The sequence below is a fragment of the Nothobranchius furzeri genome, chromosome 10 (genome assembly GCF_043380555.1).
Source record: "Nothobranchius furzeri strain GRZ-AD chromosome 10, NfurGRZ-RIMD1, whole genome shotgun sequence".
Taxonomy (NCBI): Eukaryota; Metazoa; Chordata; class Actinopteri; order Cyprinodontiformes; family Nothobranchiidae; genus Nothobranchius; species Nothobranchius furzeri.
In genome coordinates, this window is record NC_091750.1 from 55,973,747 (window position 1) to 55,985,895 (window position 12,149).

Genomic DNA, 12,149 nt, shown 5'->3' on the forward strand with positions numbered 1-12,149 from the left:
ATTATCATGTTACGTATATGACGGCCTTACATTATGAGGATTAAACCCTGTATTATTTCTTTATAGTTTTGATTTTCTTTACATGTTCCAATGTCGATTTACCAGAATATTTTGACATAATCTGACATCCCATACTAGATGCTGTATTCCCTATGGATGCTGTAAATTGTTGTTTTTATTGTTAATAAAGTTCGATTTTAAAAATAAATAAAAACATAGTTTCAGGAGGACATTTTAACTTATTTAAAGAAAATAACTTTTAAAAGTTTAGGTACTCACAGTACAAGCTCATTCTAAAAATGTGAATTATTAGTTTAAATACGTTTAACATTATTCCCGTTCTCCACTTGACAAAAATCGCCATCTTGACCATGCATGAGTTGCCAGATTGTCAAGGTTTTCACACCAATCTTTCGACTCATGCAGGATGTTGCATGCCGCCACAACACCATTTTTTAATTTAAATTTTGGAACGTTTGAACCCCTAATAAAGATTTTTCAGGGGGAGAAATTGGATGCAAGTGAGTCTTGCCTTGCACCCTGGCTGGAAGATGACATTTGCCAATCAGTGTTTTGAGAAAGGTCCATTGCATTGCAGTTAACTAATAATGAGAAATTTTTTGGTTCATATGTTTTAATTAAGGTCATTTTAAAACCGCCCAAAGTAAAGTTTACAGTGAAATCGCCTACAAAAAGCCACCCAGTTGTGCGGGAAACTCCAGATCTGGCAACATGACAACAGGACGTAACGCCCCACGTGCTTTGGCGTTTCGCCCGGTTGCATCTCGCGACTGGGGTGTAGAGGAACCTTTACTGTGTTAAGGTAATGTTTTATTTTACCTGTTAGGGAACGTGCTACGAAAATATCCTTTATGTGTTTTATAAGTTGAGGAAGAGGCGTCACCTCCGTGAAAACATACAAACGTGACTTAGCTTAGCATGTTAGGTTAGCTAGCCTAAGGGACTAGCCTAATGAATTCAGCTTTGAGAAAACAAATTAAACGGCCAATAAAAATAATGTTCACTTCACGAACGCAAAAAACTTAACAGTTTAGAATTATAGTTAGGTTTGTCTAACAATTTAGCATGATACTAACACTTTTGTAGCACTAGCTAACTAAATTCTGGTTTGTTTTTGTTGCTGTAGCTAAACTAACCACATACTGTTTAAAACCTTTATTAATTGTTTTTCTCTGAAGATTTATGGTTTGATTTCCAATTTTAGCTTCCTTACATAACAAATTAGTCACATTTTCTAGATAAAAGTGTGGGTGTCAGTTTTGCATACAATAAATAGATATACATAAATATTAATTTACTAAAATTTAGCCAATTGTTTTCCTGATTAACTGTTTTTAAAAGTCAGTAGTGTGTTTTTTATCATGTCTTATAAATTTATTGACTATAAAGCGTATGTGGAAGATTTTCTTTGTCTTTGCAGATGATTAGAAATGTGATAGGTCTTTTTCTGCCCTAGTGAATAAAACCTTGGACTAAGTTGTCGGTGAGCCCAATAAATAACATTTAAGTGTTAACTAATGTGAGTTTGTTTTCTGTGTTCATGATTTACTGTCTGCTGTAAATGGAACCCCACAAAGAATAATAATCTAAAATGAAACTGATATGTTTTAAATTCACATCTGTAAACATCCTGGCTTTTTAAACTCTGATTCCTTTAATGCCATCTCTATGAAGCTGAGTAATAAGTTGTTCTGGTTGTCAAAAAGTGTAACTCCACACTAAACTCATTCACTTGTATGCAGGTTATTTGATCAGGATGGCATTTAGATACAGTTTAAGAAGAGGTGCTGCTGTATTTAAGTATCTAAGTCCTGACCGTGAGCAGAATTTAGACCTTCACCATCCTGAAGGTCCTCAGGCAGATGACGCAGCAGTGTGTGGCAGCGCTACAGAGCAGAGGTATTGGTGTGCATGCATTTGTTTTCACCAGATTGTTGTTGACCTTTGAAATTTAACTTTTTCTGTGCTTTTCATGGTCAAGAGAACCATATTTCATAAATGCTTTACAGTGCATTTATGAGTTAAAAATTTTACTGAACACTAATGTTTGTAAAAGAAATCTCCTTTCGAGAGGTGTTGTCCTAATCTCAGATGTCTAGAGTTAAAGGGGTTTTTATTTTAGTCAACAGCAATAAAGTGTTTATGGTTTGCTACGATCCTCATACGTGTCGCTCTTGAGCCTCTTTCGCTGCTCTAATTTTTTCCGTTTGCTCCTCTTTAGACCAGAGACTTGTACTGCTACACAAAATGACCGTGCACAAGAATCTTCACTTTGTGGGGGCAGTGAGAGACCAGGAAGTGAGACGTCTGACATCATTAACCAAGAAGATAAACATGATTCTGCAGATGTGCTGGTGGAATGTGAGGTAAATAATAAATAACACCAAGGTCACAGAGGAGTTGCTTTCTTTTATTGAAGGCTGTGTTTTTAATGCGTTTTTGTATTTTTTCCTCTAAATATTTAATGTCGCTGTCGGCACTGATGAGATTCACCAGGAATAAAAACTTCCTTTTATGTTTTTGGTCTGCTTAAAGGGTCAGATTGTTCAAAACTGGACAAAAAATGGATGAAGTTTGTTTTTTAAACCATGCTAGAAAACCTCAATGACTTGGGTGTACTCAGCATATCCTTAGTGGTGTTACTGCATAAATAATAGTAACGTTACTGGGTTCTCCAGCTGTCTAAATTTATTGTTATTTTTAATTATCTTTATTCGAATAAAAGTTTTCTTAGAGATTTAAACCCTCACAGTTTTACTGACAGGAATCAAAGCTCACAGATCCTCAGTGCATTTTTAGTGCTGGGTTTTTGCATCCAAGATACTTTGCCGATCAATACAAATTTTATTCTAATAGTTAATTAATAAAAGAACTATATTACTGTCTATAGGAAACACTACCATGGTAACCATAGCAACCAGGAACCATTTCATCCTTTTTAACGGTCTGTGTTGTTTTGACATGGCAGCAGGTAACTCCAGATAAGGAGGTGAAGGACTACAGACTTAAGCTTGGTTTATGCTTGACGCATTTACTTTCCGCTTGGTGATGCGGCTCGCGGCTGGAACGCGCTTCACAACTCGCAGTGTTTATGGTTCATGCGGCTTGTCTCTGCGGTGAGCCAATATTCTCCCAAACTGTAGGGGGCAGCATGGAGCTCTACGGCATGCATCCAACACTACACCATAGTAGAAGTAAAAATTACTGTTTACCACATGGCATTCCAGCATGTTTAACAGCGTCCTTGTCTTTTCCGACAGTGCGAGCTATTTCTCTCCAAGAATTATTAACAACATGTTGATCACGGTGATCTTTGAGAGCTGAATCATACAAATGTCTGTATTTACGAACCTCTGCCATACTATTTCTTGCCGGTCCGCCATGTTTTTCCACGTCCGACCGTCCGCGTGGTTAGAAAATTTCCTAGGTGCGCGTTGCAGAAATTTTGGGCCGTGCGGAGGCGCGGTGGAGGGGCGTGGTTGTTAAAATGATGCAACTTTTCCACGCGGAGCCGTGCGGACCTCGCGGACGCGTCAGGCATAAACCAACCTTTAGTCCTGAGTGTGTTTGTTTCTCTCAGGATGAAGAGACTAGTGATGACGATGATATTGCCACCTTCTCTCTCTGTGGTATGTCACCTCCTGAGAGCATACTCTCAGATGAAGATCAGATCAAGGACTTCCATGCAGAGGAAAAGGCCAAGACTGAAGGTACTGAGCTGCGTAGAAGTAAAACCATAAAATCTCAAGTGCCTGTGTGACCTGTGGGAACTGCTCTTGGCTAATGTAAAACCACACGAAACAAAAGGGTTACACATGCAGTAGCTGCAGAAAATAGTGCAACATGTTGGTTACTTGCTAAGGGAGTAACGGTATGCCTATAATCCCGGTTTGGTTTACTTTTGATACAATGGTTGAACAGTGTGTGTGGAAAAAGTCATTTTATGCCAACGAGTACAGCTTTAATGACATTTAAATTAGGGCTAAACCATTAATTGCATATGCAATTAAATTGCAATGTGACAAAAAGATTTTCTAATTGCAAAGGCTACAATTTGCTGCTAGTGGTTAGCACAATGCTAATATACATGGAAAACCCCTTAGGGATGCTAATGCTAATATTGCCAATTACATTCTTACAAATTAAGAATTAGGAATGTGCCAAATGATTACATTTGGAGTCTGATAAAAAGCAAAAACTACCAATCAAATAAGCAGAGACAGATATTTTAGTAAATCTAGAAAACCACCTTTTTATGTATTTTACTAGAAATATTCATTTGTCCACATGGTCTCCGTTTAATCAGGGGACAGATGCAGCTCGTGTCACCATTAGGTTTAGTTTTAATTTGTGATGGCGCCGTTGCTTGGCAGCAGGAAACACTCTGAAGTTGGACGTCTTTGAAGGGTGCTCGTGTTTTCTGGCTAACGGCTAGCATGTGCAACACAGTTACACGTCCCTGTGGGAACTTGTCTGTAACAACTGAAAAGTACAAATACATGTATGTTACACGCCTGATGTTTCCTTTACCTGAAAAACACAAAGTAAACTAAGTGGTTGTAGATCATATGGAAAGATCTTAGTTTTAGTTTATTTTTCAGTTTGGCAAACCAACTGGCACAAGGAGCACATGGCGGCTATAAGCAGCGTGACGTTTGACAGTCTGCTGGAGGCGTATCCTGATCTTCACGGCTGTAAAAGCCACCTGGCCGTCTTCGTTCTGGTGATGGGTAAGCCTCCCACACATCTTTACGCTTTCATCCTAATTGTTTCCTTATTAAGTTGTTTTCCTTTTCTTACAGAACTGATGGATTCAGCGGGTCATCCACACGAGCATTACAGGGTTGTGGCGGTGGGAGCCGGCCATTCAAGCTGTGATGCATGGCTCCGCTACAATGGGATGATGGTTCACGACTGCCATGCCATCGTCATCGCAAGAAGGGCTCTCCTGAGGTATGAAATGCTCCTTTAGTGAATGAATAACCATCTCATCCAAATCTCAAGAATGCTCATCGTTGAGGGTTGAATTTCTGAAGGGCTGGAGAGGAAAGCGGTCAATAATGATGGCAGACTGGCTCAGTGGGTGTGTGTTTGACTGAAACGACTACGGAGAATGTTTATTTTCTTTATTTTTTTGCACTGGCTTGTGTTCAGGTTTCTGTACAAGCAGCTTTTGCTGTTCTCTGAGGCTGATCCAAAGGCCAAGGACGAGTGTATTTTTGAGAGAGCTGCAGACGGCCACCAGCTGCAGCTCAGACCCAAAGTCAGCCTGCATCTCTACACCAATCAGTGCCCCGAGGGAGCAGCTAGGATCTCTCACATCAAGTAAAGCTGTTTAACCGTCTTTGTCATTTGGACTTTGTATTTTGCGTGTAAAATGTATCGGTGTAACCTAGATTTAAAAATAAATTCAGACTTATAGGCTGTGTTTGGCCCATTCAGAGGGAATATTTTTGTCCTTTTAACACATTTTTGACTAATTTATGCTATAATTTCCCATTTAGGGCTTCAGCAGGAACTCCAACCCCGCTGCGGTATAACGTCAAAGGCCAGCTCGTCCCCGTGGCTCACCTCGAGCCGAGCTTGTGGGGGGCCAGAGTCTGCTGCATGTCTGGCAGTGACAAGCTGTGTTGCTGGGCTCTTACAGGGGTTCAGGGGGCCTTACTGACCCACTTCATTCAGCCCCTTTACATCACCAGCATAGTGTTGGGTAAAGTGGATATTTTTCTGTGTTACTTGGTAATAGATGGATTAAAAGACTGCTTTTCTGTACTTTTACACTTTGATAACCGACATGAACATGTGACAGAGATTTGGTCATTTCATATAATTCAATTTTAGGAGGCCACGTGTCTTTAAGCACAGAAGTGTCTGATTTCACCAACAATCGACTAGTTGATGGATGGGAAGATACTCTTCCTCCGACTTACAAGAAGCATGACATCATCTTTCTCAGCGGTGACCCCATCACACCTGCCATAAACTCCCCAGTGCATGACCATCCCACCATCAACTGGTGTCTTGGAGATGAGGACATTGAAGTGTTGGACAGCAGCCAAGGCATCATTGTTGAGGGGTAAGGTCTCCTTTTCATTCATTTATTTATTTATTTTTACAACCAGTCATGTTTTGTTATTTTATTTTCTTAACTAGTTGAACAAGATGGTGGAATAAATGATATGACCCAGAAGATGTGCTGTTCCTGCCTGCTGCTTCTCTCTCTGATGTAGAAGTGTTGACGCTGTCCCGTGTGGCCGCGTGTTTGACAGCCCTTGTATGGCCTGGGGCTCCTGCCATGGTTTTTATTTGGAAATGCAGACAACAGTTGGTATCCACTAGCTGGAGTGCTGGACAGATTTGTCTCCTCTACTCATTACTTACAGTGTTGGTGTCGGCTTTAATTCTTCTCCTGCAACCTTAACTCTGACTTTTAAAGTTCTAAAGGGCTCGACACACGGGAGGCGACAAACAACTGCGATCAGCGAAATCCGTCGCTTTTATTACCTGACACACGGGAGGCGACCCATGGCAGCGGCAAAGCCATCTATGCGTTCTGTTCCATGGCGAAATTGAAACTTCTGTTGTTTTGTTTGGCTGTGTCAGGTTGGAGGGAATTAAGGTTATTTAAGCGGTTCAGAGTTAATTAAGTGGTAGATATGATGTTTCACAAGGTGCTGCTAGAGTTATGTGAAATCTTACTTCTGATTTTACTATATAAAACACAATAATAATCAACTTCTCCTTCATGTTTGCTCGGAGATGTACGGAGCATCCTGTCCGCTCATTGGTCAGTGAATGAAACCTCCGTTGATTGGGCCTCGTCCGAGCGACAGCGATGAAAAGTTGAAAATATTTCAGCTTTCTGGGATCGCGTTGCTGGGTCGCCTGTGCACGACACGTGCACGAGCACAAAATTTCACACGCACGTTTTTCACGTTTCGCTTAGTAGGAGGGAGACCCGCCCGCGATGATCGCTTTGTCGCGCATGTCTCATTGAAAATGAATGGAGGAGAGGCGATGTCACCTCTGCTTTCATCAGAATGCAATTATGGCTTCTTTTTTTTCCAGCGATGAAATGATCCTTGTTGTTAAATGTTGTATTATGCCTACATAAGTCAAAGCCTTTAATGATATGGCTGATAAGTTTATTAAAGTGCATTATGTAAGATTATAGTGGGAATGTAACAGTGAGATAATCCCAAAAGAGTCTTAATGTTTCAGTCATTTTGGAAGGAAGGTTATGCTGAAACATGTTTCATATCCAGCGCTATTGGTTTGGTGGGCCAATCACAGCGCTCTATTGGTTTGGTGGGCCAATCACAGCGCTCTATTGGTTTGGTGGGCCAATCACAGCGCTCTGTTGGTCAGAGAAATGTTACTGATAAAACAAAGAGATGGGGACAGCTTGTTTAAAAAGCTTTGGCATCAATGTTTGACTATTTTGATGGGTTTTTTCTTGAGTCTAAAGCAGACAGAGGTACTTATGTTTAGAAAAATTATATATTTGCGTCTTCTTTGAAGGAGTATGGTGGACTGCTTTGTTGACTGGCATCCGTAACATTGAGTATGTCGCGTTTGTTCCTAATAGCATGTGGAGACGTTTGAAAGACAACTGTAGATCCCGCCCCACGAATGAGAGCCGTCAATGGACCGTGGTCAGGCTATATATTCACATATAGGATGGCTTGCCAGCCTAACACTTAAAGAGACAGTGTGTAGTTTTATCATCAATCTCTGGAAATATCCATCAAAATGTTGCTGAAAATGAATGAAATGATGCCCAGTTGTTAAAAATTATTGGCAGCTTTTTTAACATATAACATCAAAATCCACTCAAAAATCCATGGGAGCAGGTCTACGGGTGTGTCCGAATCTAGGGGCAGGATGCTTGTGAGGATGGGTCCTTACCGGTCCAGCTAGGTCCGGTCCTTGCTCGACCTCTAAAATCGGAAACCAGCGGCTCTGAATTTGGACGGTCTAGCCTTCACCTCTACGGTGGCCACAGCCGTGGCAGCAGCTAACACGCAAAGGAATAATGCTAAAGCTAGCGAAAATCGAGCAGGAATATTTAGGAGCTACAGCAGCTTTACCTCCATCAGCGGTGTTTGTTCACAACCGTTTCCAGGTAAACTTTGTTTATTCTACAAGCTTTCAGGACTTTTCATGTTAACTTTAGATCGTTTCATGTATGTTAAGCTACAGAATGAACTGTGGTTAAATGTACACAATACATTTCTACAGAGTATTAACATGTAGGTAATTCATTTAAACAAAATGCATTATAAAAGTTGAATGCAGTAGGATTTTTTCTAATGTTAATTAAACCTTAGAACTTCTTATTTTGCATCAAGTGGGTGTAAAAAATACAGGCTTTTTGTTCATGAAAACTAACCAAAAGGCCTGTTTTTTAAGTGTTTTCAATGTGCATTTGTATTTTAAACCTAGGCCTAATAATGATTAGATCTGTCTTAAAAATGTAAATTCTCTGTAGTTTTTATTTAACTATTCCCTGCTGCTTTTCTTTTAAACAGAACAGAACCAATGCACTGTAAGTTATAGGGTTGTTTTACATTTTTCTATTAAAAAAAAACTTTTTTATCTATTACAAGTCAGTATGCACTATTCAGCACATCTGCCTCTGTGCTGGTGAAGTTGTGGGCTTGGACAAACACTGGAGGATGAGCCTGAGGAAGATGTGTGTGGAGGAGGTCAGCGGTGTTTTGTCCTGGAGGAGGTACCAGCAAACCACCCCTACTGTTAACAGGCAAGTCATTTATGTAGGAACCTCTATTAAAAACAACATTGTTTTTATTTGCTGAAGTCACAATTGTTATAGTAGTGGATCCATAAACCATCTCCTCATTTCATATTTCTGAATACGTCTTAGAGATGTAACAGCCGTCGTCTGAGCCAGCCCAGCAGTCGCTGTAGATGGACGATGGAGTGGACAGTGAGAGGAAGCATCCCAAACCTCTCACTGCAGACCGTCCTGTATGATGATCCATCCTCTGACCAGAAACGTTCAGCGAGGGGACTGTTCCAGCCTCCATCCACATCTGGGATCCTCCTGCAGCAGATCCAGCTACACTTAAGACTTCCTGTTTACTCAGTTTAAATAAATGCTCCAGGAAAACAGTAACTCAAGTTAATTCTGCTTTAACCGTTCATAACTGGTCCATATTTGTTTTGGTCTGTAAATAATTGTCACGTTTTATAAATAATCTTGTCTCCTTACCATCTTAATTTTCTGTTAATGTAATATGTTCAAAAATATCTGCAAATAATAAAACTGATGATTAAATGAATGATCAAAATGAGTTATCATTTAGTTATTTGTTTTAATAAATGTGTTCAAATATCAAACAACTAAATAACATTAACATAACAGCAGAAGGCCTTTCTCCCAGGAGGACCACCAGGGTAAAGCCTCTCCTGGCACTGGACACCCGCAGTCCTAAACAGAGAAATTCAGAGAGAGAAGGTGGCAAAAAGGCAATAAACACATTTCTACTTTTATCCACGTGAGAAAATAAAAATTATATTATTCACACAACCTATTTTTATTTGTTCTTAATGTGTCAACTGTGTAAACCCCTGAATGTAAAACTGTACTTTTTACAGAACACATGATGAACTTCAGTAGTAACGTGTAAGCAGCTTCACTCTTCTCCTCTAACCTTAATAAAAAGCTTCTTTGTTCTGTTGTCCTTAAATAAATGATAAGAAGCTTAATTTGCTAAGGAAACACACACACACAATTTTAATTGTTCTTTAAAACATGTTAACTGTGTGAATGCAAAACTGTACTTTTCACAGCAGAACACACGAAGAACTTCTGTAGTCACATGTAAACAGCTTCACTCTTCACCTCTAAGCTTAATAAAAATAACTCTTGTCCCTAAAACAAATGACAAGCTTAAATCGCTACACACACACACACAAACGGGAATAACTACGGGACCCGCGATACAAGCTTGTTCCAGCTGATTTCTGCCTAAAATGTAATTTAAAAAACAAATATACAAGCGAAAAATGTCTATAAACAGAACCACTTTAAGCTTTTTAGTTTTCTACTGCTAGTTTTTAAACAAACTTACGTTTAAAACTTTGCTCTCCCCATTTTCCCTTCCTGTTAAAAATCCACAGCTGGCGCGCAAAGCATGCTGGGATGGCCTTGTTCTGTGAGGATACACCAGACCCATCCTCGAAATGTGGGTGGAGCAAGAACGCATTTTAGGACGTGAGAATGAGTATTCTTGGAATTCGTACAGTACTCCTCGTTGCGCTATGACATCATCGACCTCAAAATGCGTCCTCACAAGCGTCCTGCCCGTGGACACACCCTAAGTCTCTGGGGGGATGCCATGTTCAATGCCATGTTTCCTTCTATGGGAGCCCATGAGAACAAAATGCGTTTACTGATTTGTAACAATTACAAAACTTTCTCCATTCATAAGCAGTGTTTTACACATTTACCTCTTCACTCGTTGCCAGCGATGAAAGGAGGTGTGGTGTGCTTGTCATTTTGCTGAAGTTTTCACTCCCCAGGGCTTTTTGGCCCTAATAGGCATCTGTTAGTAAGGTTTTACTCCAACACAAGAATACTGCTTGCTTGCAATGATTTAGGTACCTACTGCCCCCTATCTCCAGGAAAAATACACACTGTCACTTAAAAGGAATACTAGGTCTTGGCTTGCTTGTAGCACCTGCTCGTGTCTACTAGTAGAATCAGAAGTGAAGCTTATCTCCTTGCTGTGCGTTTGTCTTTTAACACTTTAACTGCTGAAACTTCTCCCCAGTCTTCATTAATGTCTACAGGAGTGATTCATCACTAAATCAAACAAATCAGCTGTGTTCTAAAACATGCAGGAAAGTGCTAGAACCAGACAGCAGCGTCAGCATCTCGGCTCCACTTTTACTAAGTCCAACAGGGACGGGACTGGCACTCGGAAGTTGCAAGTGTGGTATTCTCACAAAGGGCAGTGGAGGTCTGAGTGACATTTCATTAACCCTGTAAAGGGTAATTTTAGCACATACTGGCTCAAGAAAATGATTTTAAAAAATGAAAATGTTACAAAGTGTGCCTTTTACCTGATTGATCAGATTTCTAACAACATTTCTTTTATATCTTTAGGGATGCAAACTTTATTTTGCAACAAATATATGAAGTAACACTGTCAAAACAAAATAACACTCATTCTTTTTTATGTTGTCCCCCAGCTCACCATTTGTGAGTGGGCCCGGCTTCTCAAGCAGACTTTGCAAAAGAGCCCTCTACACTTACTTCCGGCAAGTAGCAACAATGGGTCAGCGCGGCTACTTGTGTGATCTTCCTACCTACCTCAGTGCCAAGGTGTGCAGATGATTTAATTAGAAAAGTAAATCATTGTTGGTGTTGACTGTTTGCTTTGCCTTGTTCAGTTACATGGTGTTATGAATGCTTTTGTTGTTTTTATCCCAGATGGAAGCCACCGAGTACCAGATGGTCAAAGACCAGGTCAGGCAGCGGTTTCTGAAACTTCAAGCAGGACCCTGGAACTCTAAAAAACTGGTGGATTGCTTCAACGTTTGAATGCTCACTCAAGTTCTCCAAAAGTTCCTTTTGAGCTTTCATCTCCTGTTCTTTAATGCTGTTTGCATGTTATTTTTTTAAAGTATCGTTTTGTTTAATGCATGCCGTTTGATGTTTGGGTTTGTGTTGGAGAAAATAAACAAGACTACTGCTGAAAATGTCCATTTGATTGAGTTTTGAGTGGAAAAACTTGATTTTAAATGGTTTAAGCATGAAAACGGGAACTATCATCTATACATATTATCACTCACCCTGCTCCCTTTTTATTTCCATGGCTGTACTCGGACAGGATGTTCATTCAGCAGGAATGGTACTTATTCGCCACTCATTTTTAGCTTGCAACACAGAAGGCTGTTTAAACCAACATTTCTGCTTACTAAGATGATCTAGCATCCTTTTCCCACATGTAAATCATTTTATGAACTGCAAACATCAACACATAAGCAGAATATGTGTATCAGAGATTTCAGAGTAGCCAGCAGAAATGACCTTGTTAGTACTTCAAACATCATGCTGCCATTTGCAGATTTGTTTAGACACAATTTAAAAAAATGTT

The 12,149-nt window shown here is 40.0% G+C and overlaps 1 protein-coding gene across 4 annotated transcripts; it reads left to right on the forward strand.

Moving 5' to 3' along the window:
- Positions 1-708: 708 nt before the first annotated feature.
- Positions 709-11,751, forward strand: adad2 (adenosine deaminase domain containing 2). 4 transcript variants are annotated; one of them, XM_015961297.3, is made up of 12 exons: positions 725-823; positions 1,442-1,504; positions 1,764-1,920; positions 2,243-2,387; positions 3,602-3,731; positions 4,623-4,751; positions 4,824-4,974; positions 5,176-5,346; positions 5,526-5,731; positions 5,863-6,097; positions 11,242-11,374; positions 11,483-11,751. In XM_015961297.3, exons 3-12 carry the CDS (start codon positions 1,778-1,780, stop codon positions 11,591-11,593), a joined length of 1,554 nt encoding a protein of 517 aa, XP_015816783.3. In that variant the 5' UTR covers positions 725-823; positions 1,442-1,504; positions 1,764-1,777; the 3' UTR covers positions 11,594-11,751. The 4 variants fall into 4 exon arrangements, with proteins under 4 accessions (XP_015816782.3, XP_015816783.3, XP_015816787.3 ...); XM_015961301.3 differs by having other exon boundaries at positions 732-823; positions 1,478-1,540; XM_015961300.3 differs by having other exon boundaries at positions 732-823; positions 1,478-1,504.
- The last annotated feature ends 398 nt before the right edge of the window (positions 11,752-12,149 follow it).

What these genes read in the sequence shown, in the direction of transcription:
- adad2 (XM_015961296.3), top strand. Translation starts at nt 1,778, where the DNA reads ATGGCATTTAGATACAGTTTAAGAAGAGGTGCTGCTGTATTTAAGTAT. An exon ending in GGCAGCGCTACAGAGCAGAG is followed by an intron (nt 1,921 to 2,242) that starts GTATTGGTGTGC and finishes GCTCCTCTTTAG; the next exon opens with ACCAGAGACTTGTACTGCTA. An exon ending in CTACCTACCTCAGTGCCAAG is followed by an intron (nt 11,375 to 11,482) that starts GTGTGCAGATGA and finishes TTTTTATCCCAG; the next exon opens with ATGGAAGCCACCGAGTACCA.